At 38.6% G+C, this 19,119-nt stretch overlaps 1 protein-coding gene across 1 annotated transcript in view; it reads left to right on the top strand.

The window, feature by feature from the left end:
- Positions 1 to 19,119, top strand: part of LOC110103041 (protein TIC 100) — a 48,021-nt gene that overhangs the window by 8,242 nt on the left and 20,660 nt on the right. The window contains exons 3-7 of the mRNA XM_020831587.2: positions 6,117 to 6,206; positions 6,338 to 6,511; positions 9,314 to 9,404; positions 9,606 to 9,668; positions 9,737 to 9,803. Of these exons, the coding sequence (XP_020687246.1) occupies positions 6,117 to 6,206; positions 6,338 to 6,511; positions 9,314 to 9,404; positions 9,606 to 9,668; positions 9,737 to 9,803 (485 nt within the window). The remainder of the gene's footprint in view (positions 1 to 6,116; positions 6,207 to 6,337; positions 6,512 to 9,313; positions 9,405 to 9,605; positions 9,669 to 9,736; positions 9,804 to 19,119) is intronic.

Raw genomic sequence — 19,119 nt, 5'->3', positions numbered from 1 at the left:
TTAACTAACTATAGTTAGGATAGTCAGGAGAGTGACTAGGGCGGTAGAGGGACTTCAGAGATGGGGGGAGTAGGGTTTCCTAACAGAATTGGGGCACAACTATTAGATTAGTGAACCTGAGAAGTAAATGGCTTGTACGACTCTCTCTAACACAAGGTCGGCTGATATAAGTCCAATCAGAGAGAGTATACTCTGTCAAATGCACCTCTAAAAGGAGCATCTGTCCTGAAAGAATTCAATAAGACAAAAGAGATTGTTCCAGGTGGTTCCACTTAGCTATCAATCATTTCTCAATTTCAAATTTACTTATCTTCCAAGCTCAGCATTACTATCCTCAAAGAAGGATCAGGTTGGGGTTATCCAACCTGATCAAGAACCCTGAATGTCACTGTGGGTAACTTAAGGTCAAGGTTTAAGTTAGGTATTAACTTCAAATTTCCTCATTTCCATTTGAAATTATCCACATTGTCATCTAGAATTATTCAAAATTAACCCAAATTAGAGTTCGGGAGTCGTCTCAGTAATTAGATTAGAATCTCCGAGTTTAATTTCAGGTGTGGCTTCACGTCAGAGTCAAGAGCTTCTTTCGAGATCATATTACTATCGTCCAGGCAAAAGGAGGGAAATCACGGCAGGATCCGGTGGAATAAGGATAGTGTGGGATCCAAAGAAATGATCCTGCTGATGGAAGACTAGGAATCAAGGTTGGAGGTGAGAAATCCTAGGAGTCGATGCTTAATGTTCCAACTTCCTAGCTCAGGGTTCAAGTATTTGCCTGGGAGTCTGATCCAATCTCTTTAGTTTCATCCTCAAAGAATTCTTCGTTATCGATAGTATCCACGAAATGGGTGTATTCAGTCTCGGGTTCAGTAGATTTCTTCTTTTTACTGCAATTCTTTACTAAGATGACACGTGTAGGGTTAAAGGCTGGGGAGGCTAAAGGTTGACTGAACTGGCCAGAAGTTAGTCCACGTGGGGAGTCATAAGAGATTTGTCCAACAGAAGACCCGCTAAAGGGTCGGTCATCAAGACTAAGAGAAGACCTACAGGGTGGGACAGCAACCCTGACGTTACTAAAGGATGGGTGGTCTCGACTACAGTAATGTCCATGGTTTGTTCCAACAGAATAGGTAGGGTGGGGCTCTAGATGGCGGGCACTGGTAGAGGGTCGGTATTTTAAATTTAGATCTCGCCTCATGTCTTTCCAAGTAGGGTACTCACCGCGAGACTTCTTATGATCTTCCAATTTCATCCAGAATTGAAGAGCTCGACCTTTAAGGTGAGACTTAGCGATGCTAACCTGGTGGGACTCGGAGATATGTCGTGTTTCGAAATAGTCCTCTAATCGTCTAACCCGTTCCCTAAAGTAGTAAGGGTTCGAGGAACCATCAAAGGTGGGTAAACGATAAGGTGACTCTAAGTGAGGTCGTGGTTGCCTAGGATCATGTCTAGGATGATAAGTCGAGTGGGACATCCTCCGACTAGCATGATTGACCGACTGGGGCACGTACCTAGAGTGGGATAGTCAATAGATTTCTCCGTCATAATTCTAGTCATATTGCCCACTAGGTTAACGATGTCATCTAAACTCTTTTAGAGCCTTATCGGGTCCATTGAACAGCGCTAAGTGATACCTAAAGAAGATTGGGTGTATGGGGCAATACTCTACGAGGAGGAAACATAATTATGACTTCCTATAAAGTGCAGGAAAATAATGGGCAGCAAGCTACAAAGGTGGTTTAATAAATCTAGGCAATTAGGATGGTGGTAAAGTTAAGGACAGCACCTAAACTCGAAGAAGACAAGCTTCTAACGCCTCTAAACGGTGCAGTTTTTGAGTGGACAGCAAATTACAGCAATGGGAGAAGTTGTCCGAGCATTTAGGTTAACTTCTAGGGTGAGGACAGCACTTAAACACTAGGTTGGGGTCACCTAAAGCTCTCTAAATGTTGCAGAAATTTTCTGGACAGCACACTACAAGGCTGGAATAATTGCGTTAGGTGTTGGGTTAAGTGTCTAGAGTTTGGACGGCAATTAAGTACAAGAAATGCTAACTTAAAACCCACTAAATGAGTGCAGGAAAACAGTGGACAGCAAAATAAAACAGTGATGCAAACATGTAATACGATGGTATGCATGTAAACAAGCTAAGGGAAGTTAAATTAAATTCCTAGGATGCATCTAGCACATGTGAAGCATGCTAGCCATGCTCTGATACCAAGATGATGTGATACAACATGCAATGGAAACAAGAACTGCTTGGGGATTTTAATATAAGATTTTAAAGCTTTGCTAGTTATAGAATTAATGCTTACCCAAGTTAGGTTTTCAGAATTATCAATTCGAAATAAATTAAGGCATGCGGTTATAACTAGATTAACGGGACAATATCAAATTGGCAACATAGAAATAAAGAGTAATGCTATGGGGAGAAACAATAATCCACAATTAACAAATAGAACTCTTCACCTTGGTTCTCTCACTCACTCTCTTGTTGGTGGCACTTTTAATGGAGGAAGATTGAGAGCAACCGAGCGATGCCACTAGGAGACAAATGGTGCACAAAAGCGTAGTCCGTTGGAGCAGTAGCCGGTGGCGGGTAGTCCATGGGATGACTAGTGAGCATCCAACGTCTTATCCTTTCTTCCTTGACGGCTATGGTGGGGGCTAAGAGGCAAATGCCGGAAATCTGAAATAAAATTCAGGCTGGGCTGGCCGGCTGGAGGCTGGCTGGAGGGAGGCCGGCGGCTGGTTGGCCGGCTGTGGTTGATCTGGCCGGCGGAAGATGGAGGTAGGGTGCCAAGAGGCCGGCGGCTTGGGGTTGTTTGGAGGAGGAGGCGGCGGCAAGAGCAAGGGGAGGAAGAAGTATGGAAAAAATATAGGAATTCAAGGAGCGAATTCCAATTTCTCACAAGTGCTTCAACCCGAATCTCCACAACGATGAATTGATCAAGAGAAATAAAGGAAAATAGTAGAACTAGAAAGAACCTATAACTCACAAAGAGATCTAGCTTCTCCTACGAACTCACTAAGAGATCGAGGAGGTTTGCACTCACAAAGAGAACAAGAAATGTCATTCTTTTCATTCATCAAAACTAACTATTACATAAGAAAAAGGCCATATAAATAGGCCTCAAAATGACAAGAAAACAAAAGACTAAAATGCCCCTCAGGCTACAATAACGACCAAATACCCATAAGGGAAAAAACGGAAAAACATAAAAATCAAATAAACTACTACATAAAATGACTCAAAATAAAACTCATGATCGTGGCCGTTGATCTCCGGCGTCTCCTGATGGTACATGTATCGAAATCTCTGACGATGTCCTCATCAAACTCACTCCTTTGTTTGCAAAGTTTTACATGCCTTCTTTGGTCTTAAGATCTTATGAACAAATTTTTAGATATTTTCCTTAGTGAGGTGCCTGATGAGTTGTCTCCCATGAGAGATATATCATGCCATAAATTTTTTCCCGAGGTCACAATTATCAAATTTGCCTCATTATAGGAAGAACTCTATTTAGTACAGTGGAGTAAAGGGACTTGTTTATGATTTGCTTAGAAAAGTTTTTCTTCATGAGAGTGATAGAGAATTGAAGAAAGAAATAAAGTTTATGTGGGACTAGTATTGCTTGATGAATGTATTAAGGGATAGTGAATTTTGAGATTATTTTCGGGTGGCTAATCTTATGTAGAATTTAAGGGGGATTTATCTAGGGAGATGTGATGAGTGTAGATATTCTACGAGTATCCAAAAATGGTGAAAAAAAGGTTGCCAGAGTTGTTTGGGGTAATGATGTGAAAATTTGTGTGGAGTTGGAGAAAGGCAAGCTGGTTTGATTGATGGGTGTAGATATTCGATGAATATCTTATGATGTCGAAAAAGGATGCCACATTTGTTTGGGATTGTGATACGAAAGTTTTTGTGTGCGGACTTGAATAAAGGAAAGCTAGTTGGATTGAGATAGATTTTAACTAATTGTCTTAACTTGGAAAGAAAAAAGGGAGAGAAGTGTTGGAACTTAGAGAAAAGATCTAGAGGACTTAAATGAGTATGTGGAGAAGCGGTTGAGTAAAAGAAGTCTAGCAAAATAAAGAAATAACAAGAAAACAACCTCCTCACTGAATTAGGGTTGATATAAGTCACCCAACCAAGAATCAAGGAGTTGCCTTTCCACCCAAATTTCCCCAAGCATAAATCATTATATTAGATGAAATTCTAGCAACTACATACACTCCACGTATATTCTTTGTCTGGTGGAAGAACTAGCATCCTTTTGTAGACACATGGATGTCTAAGGAGTATCTTGAACACCTCTTTCCTAATCTTGTGGATGACTATCTTGAGTTCAACTTTGTGTAGTAGAGTTTTTTTATGATTTTGTGGACTTGACACAGTGCCTACGCATGTATTCAAACCAATGACTATTTCGCAAACTAGAGCATTACATTAACTTTGAAAATCATCATCATTAAACTCAAAGAACAGGATCATGATCAAAGCTTGGCTGGCCCCTTAAGCTTTCCAACATGTGCTTCAAGACAGGACTGCACCTTCCAATTGTGCATGCCAATCCTTTTATTTCATGAACGAGCAACATGTGGTGGAAATGAATTCAATTCCCTCTTCAATAGTGTGTGTTCGGCAACTCTTATAAAAGACAACTCTAATAAAAGGACAAAAAGATTGCATGCAATTTGGAACCACTCCATTTCATATATATATATATATATACTTTGTAAAGAGACCATGTAAGTTCTCTAGAGAAATATAATGTATTTATATAATTTATGTTTGTTTGCCTGGTTGTAAATATTTGGAAAGGATTGGTGGATTGAGCCTTGGGATCTTTTTAAAGTTTTCACTTGTACTATTGTTTTATTTCCTCTCTCCCTCTACCTCTTAGCCTACACTCAAACTGTAACCCAAGATTCTCTACTCCTTTCCCAACAATCCATAAAAAACCTTTAGCATCCCTAGCGAACGAGCACCTCTGTTATATTCAAAACCCTAACTTTGTTGCTCTCGAGTTTTTCCCTTTTTCACAAGCTCTAAGTCACCCAAACTCCTCCACAAGCTTTCATACTTTTCCCACATGCCCTAAACACACATGCCCAAATCCTTCATCTCATAATTCCACAAAACAATTCTCTGAATTTATATAACTCTTGAACAATACCTCCAACTCCACAACACCAAACCCTATCCAGTCCCCATGCACATCAAAGGCTTTTACCAACCTTGCATTCTACCACAAGCAAGAGTGTGCCTTTCTCTTTGTAGATCCTCTGATGACTCCACATCATCAGCGCTCATTACTTGCTGCCTACCTGACCAACACCGAGGTCCAGCTTTGCCAGCCCATTTGGTCCAGCGTTGCCACCACAATTAAACTTGCATTGTTGCTCCTTTGGTTCTCCACGGCCCTCATTCCCTCTATTATCAGCTGCCAAAGATAATGATCTGGTAACCATTGTTGCTATTACTACACTGACTGCAGCTCAACTTGCAACCATCGGCATCTTCTTAATATCATTGAGAGATAATTCTACAACATTGTAATGATATTTTCTCCAACTTATCTGGGATGGATGATCCTTTGTATTTCATTCTAAATTATGAAAGTACTGCAACAGAGCAAAGCTTTGTTGTTTCTCTCTTTTTGGATTTTTTTTATGTTTTAATCTGACGTTCGTCTCTCTATTCCTTTTATCTAATTTTGTGCATTTGATTGGGAAAAAATGTTTAGTCAATTAAGATAAGTACTCTGAGCAAGTTTCTCATACACTCTGCTCCTAAACCACTCTTTCACCAAAGTTGGTTAAGAAAGCAATCTTTGTATTTTTCTTTTTCTTTGATGACCATCTTAGGTACCTTAATGGATAAATGACACCCTTTTACATCTCATCTGACGTTATGATTTATAAGTTACCCAGAGGTGTCCCGATGATGATCAAATGCTTGTGAAAGAGTGATCTACTTAGAAGTTGTGTATGAATTATGATTTGTTGACAAATTACCAAAATGCTCCATGTATTTTTTTTGGATATTTTTCTTTTGTCTAATTAATTAAAATGCTTTATTTTTGTGAGCCACTGACTATTTAACTCAGGTATGAAGGAGAGTGGCTTCGAAATGAAATGGAGGGCCATGGCGTTGTAGAAGTTGATATTCCTGATGTGCAACCTGTGCCGGGATCAGTGTATGTCCGAGAAATATTTGTTCACCCGTGCTTATTTATAAATTTGAAACATAAATTCCGCACAAAATATTGTGAATTTAATGCTGTTGTCTATTCTCACAATATACTTGATATTTTTTCATTATTTGCAGTCTGGAAGCCAAAATGCGTGAAGAAGGTAGGATCATAACTAGAGATTTTATGACACCAGAAGATAGAAGATGGTTAGAAATGGACATAGAAGATACCCTCCACCTGGTTGGTGGTAACAGGGAAATTCCGTTCTATGAAAATGATGAATGGGTCAAGGTTTTTGGCAAAAAGCCGTAAGTTTTATTTTATTTTATTTTGCATTGCCTACATTCTGTAGTTGGAGTATGGTGGTCTAATTGGTGCATATTGGTGGGACATAATTATGAAGATATAGTATTACGATACATTCTTTTACTGTAGAACCTTGGAACAATAGCAATGGTAATGAGAGATTAAGGTGACATCATTATTCATATCAACTATGCTTATAAAGAAGTTGCATATAGCCATCAAGGATAGTTGATGGCTACATGCTATTGTAATTACTAGAAGTGGTTGACATTCAATTTGTTTGCTTTTTGTTTACATGCTGATGTTCCTTGGTGACGGGAAAAAATACTGTCAAAATAAAATTCCCAGATGAACTTCTTATTTGACTTGAGTTTCGTGATTTATTCTTCTAGTAGTTCATCATTTATCGGACAGTCATTCAACATTTGGTGAGCTGCTAGGAAATCTTCTATAACTTGTCCTTTCACTGCTCGCAAAGGAATGAATGTAATATCAAACTACGATGGAATCATCGAACAACATTCTAATCTTCCTGATAGCGTTGGACAAGTTATTAGATACTGTTGTGGGTTTATTCTGGATATCTATTTTACTTTGTGAGAAAGCATGTAGTGCCTCAATTTCTAAGTGGCAAATATCAAGGCTAAACAATACTTCTTGATCAGAGGATAATTTACTTTGGTGGGAAGTAAATGTCTACTCAGATAGTAAAGTGCGTTCTATTTTCCTTTCTCATTAGCTTGAGCTAATAAGCCGCCAAGAGATTCACTTAAAGCTATCATATATAGGATCAATTGCTTCCTTGGTATGGGAGCAGCTAAAACTGAAGGATTTGTGAAATATTGCTTTATATTGTCGAACACTTTATGACAATTCTCGTCTATCGTCTTTCTTGCACAATACTACAAACAATTGATATCTGCCTGAAAGGTTTGATTTGAATCTCCTAAGGCACACTAATCTACCTTGAAAAGATCTCAATTGGACGAGGCTTTTAGGTGGTGGCATTTCTATTATTGCTTTGATTTTATTCAGATCAATTTTGATTCCATGGTGTCAAACCATGAAACCAAAAAATGTTCCTAAAATGACTCCAAAAGCACACTTCAAAGGATTCATTTTTAAATTATATCGATGAATTCTTTGGAAAACAATTCTCAAGTCAATTAAATGGTCGTCTCTTTCAAGACTTTTAATGCCAGCATCGATTAACTTCTTGACCTCAACCATAACTTGTTGCTCAATGTCGAGTTGTATTCGTTGATGCGCTTGTCTTATTGGAACAATTTTCGATTGAATCACCAACTTGTGAATTGCTATGTTTGGAGATAATCCGGGCATTTTTTCATAGCTCCAGGTGAAATGTTTTCACTTTTAAATATATTAATTAGTTTCTTTTATTCAAATATGTATAATTTAACATTATACTATTCCGAATGATAAACTAATATTCTACTATGGATTTAAAAAGAGAAACTACATTTATTTTCATAATCGGACACATCATAGAGAATATGCAATTCGTCTAAAGGATGAAGAGAATATTCATCTATCGCCCCTATTAGGAAAGTAAATTAAGACATTTATTTTCATAATTCAATACAATATTAGGGATATTCAATTCACCAAATTGGTATATGTTTCGATTTATGAAATTAAATTATGCATATTTAAAAGGCAAGTCTGCATTCTTAGATTCTTTCCCTATCTTAGAAAAGAACTAAGATAGGGTTTATTTTAATTTTGGGTTATAAATCTCTTATAAGGGCAAGTCTCTATGGTTATTACATCTCTTAAGAGTATACTCTCGATTAAAATGAAGACTAAAGAATTTTAAAATTCATATAAATTTAATAAAATACTTGGGTTATAAAAATTTCAATGTATAGACTTCAGATTATTAATCTCTAAGTTGAATTTAGATATTGAATTTGAAGATAATAGGAAAAATGTGCAGAAGGAGTAAGTGTAATATGAGCTTATGCTTAACTAGAGTGGACTGCCAGCTAACATCCTAGGAAACAATCAATTTACGCATGCAAGATAGGGTGGCTTTGTTCTAAGAATCAAGGAGGTATGGTTCAAAAAACTTTAATCAAATGGTCCACAATATGCTTACAGAATTAATTGTGCAATGCGAATGATGCATGAACAATAATGTATAAATAAAGCATTTTTATTCATTTATAATTTCATCATAGTACAACTCATGGTCTACAAGAATTTAAGGTGGCCAGGCTCCACCAACAAAAAAGCTCGGATTTCTACTTCCTAAATAATGTGGATTTAAATATAATTGCTTATTATACTTCTCCAGTCTTTTGACACCAGATTTTTTATAAAATTCCAAACGGGAATGCCTTCCAGAGGAGGGATTATCTTTTGGAACCCTATACACATATACGTAAGCAAGTACATTTAAATATTTACAACTAAATCTATATACATTCTACGTATATAATGACACTTTATATTTATTTTTACAAGCCAACCTAGATACATTCTATTTTACTTTTCTTCACTTTTTTACAAGCATACCTAGATACATTCTACTTTGCTTCCTTTTGTATTAAAGAAGTAATATAAATATGCATGTAATGCATGCATGAATATGAAGCATTAAAATTTTGACTGCGTTCAATCCAATAAACTTTGATTACAGCTTTAAAATGTAGTTATTTTGTAAACCTTGGCCTTGAATGCATGGACGAGCTATATGATTTATTTACAGCTGTTATTGGTTTTCATCTTTAGTTTCTTAAATTTTGTCATTTTTTTAACTGTTATTTAGGTTTCTCTAACAGGGAGAAAGGTCGATATCGATATGCAGGCCAATGGAAGCATAGCCGAATGCATGGCTGTGGAGTATTTGAAGTAAATGAACGTATAATATATGTAGGTTCTTGTCATATTGATACCTTTTTGCGCTATGGATGGCTTATTTTCTAATTGATCATTTTTTACCTTCAATATATCTTGAATATGTTTACCATAAATTACATGCTAAAACTTGGGTTAGTGTTCTTTTTTAGCAATATGATTGACATGCATTATTGTGTTAAAATCTTTCAAAATATTAGCTACATCTTTTTCCAGGGAAGGTTCTACTTTGGTAAGCTTGTAGAGGATTCATCTGGCTGTGATGAAGATGTGTCCGCGGTATTTGTCACCAATTTTGTTTGATTCCTCTAGTGTTGAGAAATACACTTTAGCATTTGTTATTTCAGTTGCATGCAGGCATTGCAGAAGTAGCTGCAGCAAAGGCACGAATGTTTGTTAACAAGCCTGATGGGAGTACGTCTTTATATTTCTTCTATCTTTGGAGAAGTTTATTTGTTTTTGCTTTTCATTTCAATAAATTATTGAATGAAAATTCAATGTAGCGTCTCAATTCCTACCCTAACAATTGATTTTGTGACATCATTATCATCGAGGTTCATTTTCTCTATGGTTTTCACATTATGTGAGAAACCAAATCTTGCAAACATGCAGCGTGATTATTACATGGTCATTTGCTTCTTTAGTTCTTTGTTTGCATCAAGGTTTAAAATTGCGTAATTAAGCCTCGAGGCGGTCTGAGGCGTAAGCCTCACGGACACAGAATTGCGTAAATAAGAAATTAAGGGTTTTAGCAGGATAATAAGAGCAATATTCTATCTTACAATAAAAACATCTAAATGATATATGAAAATAGTGGAAAGTAACAAAATAGATTCAATAAAATCATGTCCCAAAGTACAAAATCACAAAATATTAGTTCAACAAAACTCCCAAAGTACAAAGTACAAACTACAAAGAACATATAAAATGCAATCATATCCCATCACTAAATGGGTCTTCAAGGGAATCTTTTTCTCTAATTGTATCTATGAATGCCATATCATCATCATCTGCCATATCATCATCATCTTCAATATGACTCACTTTTCTCTTCCCTGTTCAATAAGAGAAAAGATCATTATCATGTTTGTTGTGTCCTGGAATATTCGCGGCAGTAGAGAAATACATGGTTTAACATCTTAGTATTGTACGAAGATCCAGCACACAAGAAGATAAGAGAGGGGGTGAAACATTCATAAGAGACACCAGAGTTTTTACATGGAAAACCCCTGAAAATGGGGAAAAACCACGGGTCCTGGCCCAGTTTGAATGAATCCACTAGTAATTGCAGTCGATTACAAATGAGGCCCTTCCTTTGGAGAAGGCCTTGTATTGATGTAGCAAATATACATCATATAGATTGCATCACATGGTAGGAGTTACATATACATGTTTATTTGGTCGGAAGGACCGTAGTCGGCAGGAGACCGGGGTCAGAAAGACCGTTGTCTAGTGATGGAGGTCGGACGGACCGCAGTAGGCGACGAAGGTCGAAAGGACCGTAGTCGGCAGGAGACCGGGGTCAGAAAGACCGTTGTTTGTTGATGGAGGTCGGAAGGACCACAGTAGGCTACGGAGGTCGAAAGGATCGTAGTCGGCAGTATTCTGGGAGAACTGTGGGCATCAGGTGGTGGCCTGGTGGAGCTCAAGGCCTCAAGTAGTGGTCCGGCGGAAGTCTGGGCCTCATGTGATGTTCTGGTGGAGCACACGGCCTTTGATGATGATCTGACGAAGACAAGGGCCTCTGGCAAAGGTGAGGGCCTTTGGCGAAGGTGAAGGCCGCTGGTAAAAGTGAGGGCCTCTGGCGAAGGTGAGGGCCTCTGGAGAAGATGACGGCCTCAGATGAAGACGTCAGGCCTGAACGTCGGGCCTTGATATGGTGGTGGGGCAAAACTCCGGCGGTGGTCCGGCGAGGCTCTGGTGGTGGCCCGGTGAGGCTCCTACGGTGGTCCGGCAAGGTTTCGGTGGTGGTCGAGGAGGAGCTTCTTCCTTCTCTTCCTTCTCTTCTTGCTTCTTGCTTGGACCCCCCTCCTCTTGTGAAGAATGAGGGCTCTATTTATAGATTTTCTGGAGTGGCATATCTCGTAAATAGGAGTGAGATCAGGGGCGAATAGGGAGTGGTCGAATGGACGGCCGATATCGAATCCTACGATCGTGCACCGTTCGTTGGACATTTGAAGGTCTTAGAGATGTCGGAATTCGGCGATCTTGGGCTCGTTGGATTCGTCTCGTCGAGCCGTTCGATTCGAGTATAAGCTCGTTAAAATCGGAGATCGTTTGGTATCTCAAATTGCAGTTTGAACCTTACAACAGCGCTTTGGGTACATGATTCGGACCCATTTGGACTCGGATCGAGTTGAATTTGGTGTCGTTGGGTTCGTATTTCCTAGACGCTCAGTTTCACTTTAAGCTTGCTGAAATCGGAGTTCGGGTGCTCTCGGATCTAATTTTTGAAGTTCCCATCTTGATTTTTGCCTCGAGATTCGTGTCCGATCAAGATAATTTTTTGGCGACATATCAGTTGCCCCCCTATTTTCGGACTTCGAAGTTCCAGAAGTCCGAAAATATGTGTCACAAATTTGTTCCAAAATGTTAAAAAATGATCCCGAATATTAAAAAAACATCCGCTTCAAATTATCTTGCCCAAAAAATCTGACTCGGACGACAATTTGGCGGTCGAAACAACCACCAATATAAATGCTCAAGCAAATTTATAAAATAGATAACCAGGTGTTAATTTTAATCTGCCAACAGCTAAACAAAATAGGGCCAACTTCTCTCAACTTACACGGCAATTTCATACTAAACTACTAAAATATTTCTGAATGCCATCAGAGTTAAGATTAACTACATATTTTTATGTACAACACTTTCTTATCCATTATGGCATATGCAGCAAGATATTACTATCAAATAAAAAATTAGAGAGCATCCATCACTTCAAGAAATTAATAATAAAATATAAGCCTTAATAATGGATGGCACTGGCTTTATGCTTATAAATAAATCATGATGAGCTGCTTTATGGACTAACAACGGGAAGGCCCATCCCGTCGAGCATTGGAAAGAGGTATCCTTCTGCGGCATGCGGCTGTGTTACAGATGACCGGTTATAATTTTTTTTTAAACCGCCATATGAAAGCGCTCAACCGCTTCTAAGGGGCGGTTTCAGAAATTGCCCATATCTATTTATTTATTTATTTTATTTTTGGCTGCTCCAACTTCTCCTCTTTTCTACTATAAATACTCCCTTAAGGGGTATGAAAATCTTGCACCTTCTCCTCTCCCTCTGTCCTTACAATTGAGGCTTTCCCTTGGTCCTCCAAGGCCCCTCTCTTTGCAAGGAAGTCCGGATATTCGCCCTTCTCCCTCTATTCTTACAATTGAGGCTTTTCCTTGGTTCTCCAAGGCCCATCTCTTTGCAAGGAAGTCCGGAGATCCCCCCTTCTACCTCTATTCTTACAATTGAGGCTTTCCCTTGGTCTTCCAAGGCCCCTCTCTTTGCAAGAAAGTCCGGAGATTCGCCATTCTCCCTCTATTCTTACAATTGAGGCTTTCCCTTGGTCTTCCAAGGCCCCTCTCTTTGCAAGGAAGTACGGAGATTCGCCATTCTCCCTCTATTCTTACAATTGAGGCTTTCCCTTGGTTCTCCAAGGCCCCTCTCTTTGCAAGGAAGTCTGAAGAGACCTTTGTAAGGAGGGATGTTAAAAGGATGGTTGACGGGCAGAAATACAGCGTCTGGTAGGAGTCTTACGACGGACAGAAGTCCGACGAAGAGTAGAAATTTGGCGTCGAGTATAATTTTGACGTCCAGTGAAAGCACGGCAAACGTCCATCGACGGGCAGAAGTCCGACGATGGGTAGGAAGCTCTGCGTTGGGCAGATTCCCAACGAAAGTCTGACGACGGGGAAAATTCCGGCATCGTGTAGAAGTTCAATGACGGGAGGAAGCTCTGTGTCGGGCAGAAATCCGATGAAACTTCTGCTAGGCAATATTCCGATAACGGGAAGAAGCTTGACGTTGGACAGAAGTCTGACAACGGGCAGAAACCAGATGAAGGTTCGACGACGGGTAGAAGTCCGACATTGGGAAGAAGTACGACCTCGGGCAGAAGACCGATAAAAGTTCATCGACGAACATAAGTCCGACGACGAGTAGAAGTCCGTTGACGAGCAAAAGTCCAACGATAGGGAGAAGTCCGACGTCGGGTAGAAGTACGGCATCAGACAGAAGACCGATGAAAGTTCATCGACGAGCAGAAGTCTACGACGAGTAGAAGTCCGCTGACGAGCAGAAGTCCGACGACAAGGAGAAATCCGACGTCAGGTAGAAGTACGACATCGAGCAGAAGACCGATGAAAGTTCATCGACGAGCAGAAGTCCGACGACGAGTAGAAGTCCACTGACGAGCAGAAGTCCGACGACAAGTAGAAGTCCGACGACATGGAGAAGTCTGACGTTGACTAGAAGTACTGTCGAGTAGAAGACTAACGAAAGTTCGTCGATGAGCAGAAGTCTGACGACGAGTAGAAGTCCGCTGACGAGCAGAAATCCGACGACCGGGAGAAGTCCGACATCAAGTAGAAGTACGACATCGGGCAGAAGACCGATGAAAGTTCATCGACGAGCAGAAGTTCGACGACGAATAGAAGTCCGCTGACGAGCAGAAGTCCGACAATGTGGAGAAGTCGGACGTCGGGTAGAAGTACTGTCGGGTAGAAGACCGACGAAAGTTCGTCGACGAGTAGAAGTCCGACGACGAGTAGAAGCCCCCTGACGAGCATAAGTCCGACGACAGGGAGAAGTCCGACATCATGTAGAAGTACGGCATCGGGCAGAAGACCGATGAAAGTTCATCGACGAGCAGAAGTCCGACGACGAGTAGAAGTCCGCTGACGAGCAGAAGGAGAAGTTCGATGTCAGGTAGAAGACCGACGAAAGTTCGTCGACGAGCAGAAGTCTGACGACGAGTAGAAGTCCGCTGACGAGCAGAAGTCCGATGACAAGTAGAAGTCCGACGTCGAATAGAAGTACTGTGTCGGGTAGAAGACCGACGAAAGTTTGTCGACGAGCAGAAGTCCGACGACGAGTAGAAGTCCGCTGACAAGCAGAAGTCCGACGACAAGGAGAAGTCCGACGTCAGGTATAAGACCGACGAAAGTTCGTTGACGAGCAGAAGTCCGCTGACGAGTAGAAGTTCGACGATAGGGAGAAGTCTGACGTCGGGTAGAAGACCGATGAAAGTTCGTCGACGAGCAGAAGTCTGGCGACGAGTAGAAGTCCGCTAACGAGCAGAAGTTCGACGACAAGTAGAAGTCTGATGTCGGGTAGAAGTACTGTGTCGGGTAGAAGACCGATGAAAGTTCGTCGACGAGCAGAAGTCCGACGACGAGACGAGCAGAAGTCCGCTGACGAGCAGAAGTCCGACGATAGGGAGAAGTCCGACGTCGGGTAGAACTACAACGTTGGGTAGAAGACCGACGAAAGTTCATCGACGAGCAGAAGTCTGGCGACGAGTAGAAGTCTGCTAACGAGCAGAAGTCCGACGACAAGTAGAAGTCCGACGTCGGGTAGAAGCAAGGTTTAAAATTGCATAAATAAGCCTCAAGGCATTTTTCGTCCGTGAGGCGAGGCGTAAGCCTCGAGGCGGTGTGAGGCGTAAGCCTCACCGACGAAGAACATAAGCCTCACGGATGAAGAATTGCTTAAATGAGAATTTAAGTATTTTAGCAGGTAAATAACAGTAAGAGTTTAACATACAATAAAAACATATAAATGAGAAGTGAAATTAGTGTAAAATAATAAAATAGAAATAATATATGCATCTCATAGCATAATTCAAAGTACAAAATCATAAACATAAGTCTATCAAAACTCCCAAAGTACAAATAAGAAAGAACATCTAAAATCCAATCATGTCACATTACTAAATGGGTTTTTCAAGGGAATCTTTTTCTCCAATTGTATCTATGAAGGTCAAATCTTCATCATCTTCAATGTTACCCACTTTTCTCTTCCCTATTCAATAAGAATAATTAGTGTACCGTTAATTAAATATATTTAAAATGTAGCATCACATAAGAAATTATGAGATATCTTTATTTGCTTATTGTGCTGCAAAATTAGTGGATGTGTGTGGTGTGGTACTAGTGGATGTGACCACTTGATATGCTTCGCCCCTCAAGACATCCACACTTAGATCCTCTAGTTACATGTCTGATAATGACAAATCTGTCGTATCATCTATGAACCACTCATTATCATGTGCCATATCATCACACACCAAAGGGTCCTTATCATCCTTCAACCCCTTATTCCTCAACCTCCTATTTCTCAACCTCTTATTATGCATAATATATATAAGGGAGTTCATTCTGAGTATTGAAGTTGATTTCTTCTCTTTATCTGCACTTGACTATATGTGCTCCAATTTTGATCACACCTAGAGGAAGAACAAGTGAGGCCCAAAACTCTAACTATAAAAATATATAACTAAGGGGTGGAATCACCAAATTGGATCCATTATTCAATTATTTTCAAGAAGAAAAATGATAATCATAACATATTAAAGTGTTATGCATGTACGAATACTTTACAAAAATAAATTTACCTAGAGAGTGTTTGGCAATAGTAGATTTTGTTGCTTGCAGACCAAAAAATTTCTCCCTGTTCTAAAATAGAACAACTTCTAAATTTACAAGCTCCTTAACAGTCTAGTTCAATATTAGCCGCTTCATGCAATGATACAAGCCCAGCTTCACCTCTGGATTTGAGGATTTTCCCTCTAAATATTAAAATCATGGATTGAAATAATAATAAGTCAAATTCTCGTTTAAATCTAATAAGGAAAGGTCATTCCTAATATTTTCTAACCAAGTCTTTTTAGGTCTGCCTCTACCTTTTTAACATAAGTCAAATCTAATACCACTACTCTCCTAACCGGGTCATCGGAAGACCGCGTTTTTATGTGGACCAAACCATCTAAGGCGACTCTCTCTAATCTTATCTTCTACTGGAGCTACTCCAACCTTTTCACATATATGCTCATTTCGTATCTTTATCTCTAAGGGTAAAGCCACTCATCCACCTGAGCATCCTCATCTCTGCCACACTTAACTTAGTATTATGCTTCTCTTTTAATGGCCAACATTCGGCACCATAAAGCATTGCAGGCCTCACTACCATCTTATAGAATTTTCCCTTAAGTTTGAGGGGTACATTTCTATCACATAACAAGCCCGATGCATTCCTCCACTCAACCATCCAACTTGAATTCTGCTGATAATATCTCCCATCTATTTCATCATCACTCTGAACAATAGATCCAAGATATCTAAAAACATGTACTCTTATTAATGACTTGATGCCCAAAGTCACAATCCCCTCACTAGGTCTATTTACTACTAAAATTACACTCCATATATTCCGTTTTAGATCTACTCAAGCCGAAAACCTTTAGACTCTAAGGTTGACCTCCATAATTCAAGTTTACCTTCAACTCCCTCTCTAGTCTTATCAACAAGAAGAATATCATCAGCAAAAAGCATACACCAAGGTACAATCCTCTTGCAAATGTCTAGTGAGAACATCCATGACTAAAGCAAAAAGATATGGCTTAAGGCTGATCCTTGATGTAACCCAACGGAAATAGGGGAAATACTTGGGCAATCCACCTTGTGTTTGAACACAAGTAATAACTCCTGCATACATAATCTTTAATGATTTGAATATAAGCATTATTGACTCCTTTCTTTTCAAGAACTCTCCATAACACTTCTCTTTTGAACTTTATCATATGCTTTTTCTAAATCAATAAATATCATATGTAGATCCTCCTTATTTTCTCTATATTTCTCCATCAAACCTCTTAATAAATGTATGGCTTCCATAGGCGACCTACCCAGCATGAATCCAAATTGATTTTGAGAAACATTAGTAACACGCCGCAACCTATGCTCCATAACTCGCTCCCATAGTTTTAAAGTATGACACATTAACTTAATACCTCTATAATTCGCACAATCTTGTGCATCACCTTTATTCTTAAAAATAGGAATTAACACACTCATTCTCCACTCATATGGCATCTTTTAGTCTTCAAAATAGTATTAAAAAGTTTAGTAAGTACCATGAAATTCTCTTCATCTCCTAAGCATTTCCACACCTCTTATTGGAATATCATCAGGTCAAACAGCTTTTCCACCCTTCATTTTCTTTAAAGCCTCTCTAACTTCAGTTTTACTAATACGCCGATAAAAACAGAATCTTTATTTTCATTTAGGGTGCTAAGGTCACTACAATTCAATCTTATTTTCACAATCTTCTATTAAAAAGTTTAGCAAAATATCTCATCCATCTTTGTTGAATATCATCTTCTAAGAAAAGTTTTTTTTTATCTTCATCCTTTTAATACACTTCACTTTAGAACTAAATCCTATACTACTCTTATCTCTTTGGTTGGCTAACTTATACCATATATCTTTCTCTCCCTCTTTAGTATCTAATCTATTATATAAATCACTAAAAGCTAATGTCTTGTACGCATATTGCTTTCTTAGCATCCTTACGAGCCACTTTATATATTTCCCAATTGTAAAAATTTTTAAATTAAACTAATTTTATAAACAAAGCTTCTTATTTTAATCTTTCTTTGCCACATTTGGATTCCACCACCAACTATTTTTACTATTAAGAGTTTTTTCCTTTGATACTCTAAGGACATCTTTTGCAATATTCTTAATATCACTAGCCACTTTTCCCACATAACATTAGCATCCTCATGCACAAACAAAATATTAAGATCAAAATTCTTTATTCCCAAAAATATTTTGTTTAATATTCTTTAAATGCCCCCATCTAATCCTAAAAAATCGTTTTACTTTATTTTTTATTTTTATGCCCTTTATCTTAAAGTCCAAAACTAAATAATCGATGTTGGGTACATAAATTTTCACTCATAATAAACTTTGCAATCTTTGCAATACTAAACGATTTAATTTCTAATAAGAAAATAGTCAATCTGGTTGTTTACTATATCCATTTTTATAAGTGATGAGATGCTCATTCTTTTCTTACAATTAAGGTATTAGCAATTTGAAAAATCATAAGCTAACAAAAAAACCAATATGGTCCTTGCCACCTTCATTCGTCGTTCTAAATCCAATTGGCCACCATGAATGCTTTTAAAATTCATCTACCTCCTTCTACCAACATGACCATTTAAATCTCCTCCAATAAAAACACTTTCTTTAAGAGGTATATTTTGATATTAATTTTCTAAGTCATTCCAAAAATTAATTTAGAACTCATATCTAAACCTACTTGAGGAGCATTAAAACACTTATAATATTACAATCTTTTATCATCAACAACAATCTTGAAAGCTATAATTCTATCTCCTCTTATTAATTTTTATATAACATTATCCTTTAAACTCTTATCTATTAAAACACCTACACCATTTCTAATACGACTCCTACCCGAATACCAAAGTTTAAATCCTAAACTATCAATTTCCTTAGCTTCTCTCCAACCCATTTAGTTCCTGAATGCCAAAAATATTTAACTTCCTATGTAATTATAATATCTAATTAATTCACATTATTTTTTGTAAAGGGAATCATATTAATTCCAATGTCCTATCCTTAATTTTAGTTTCATGGACTAGCTTCTTTGCCCACTAATCCGTCTTGATGTGGGTAACCCTTGCCTATTTACATTGCACCCACA

The sequence above is a fragment of the Dendrobium catenatum genome, unplaced genomic scaffold (genome assembly GCF_001605985.2).
Source record: "Dendrobium catenatum unplaced genomic scaffold, ASM160598v2 fragScaff_scaffold_223, whole genome shotgun sequence".
Lineage (NCBI taxonomy): Eukaryota > Viridiplantae > Streptophyta > Magnoliopsida > Asparagales > Orchidaceae > Dendrobium > Dendrobium catenatum.
The sequence above is the reverse complement of the archived record's forward strand: the minus strand, read 5'-3'. Positions and strand labels throughout refer to the sequence as shown.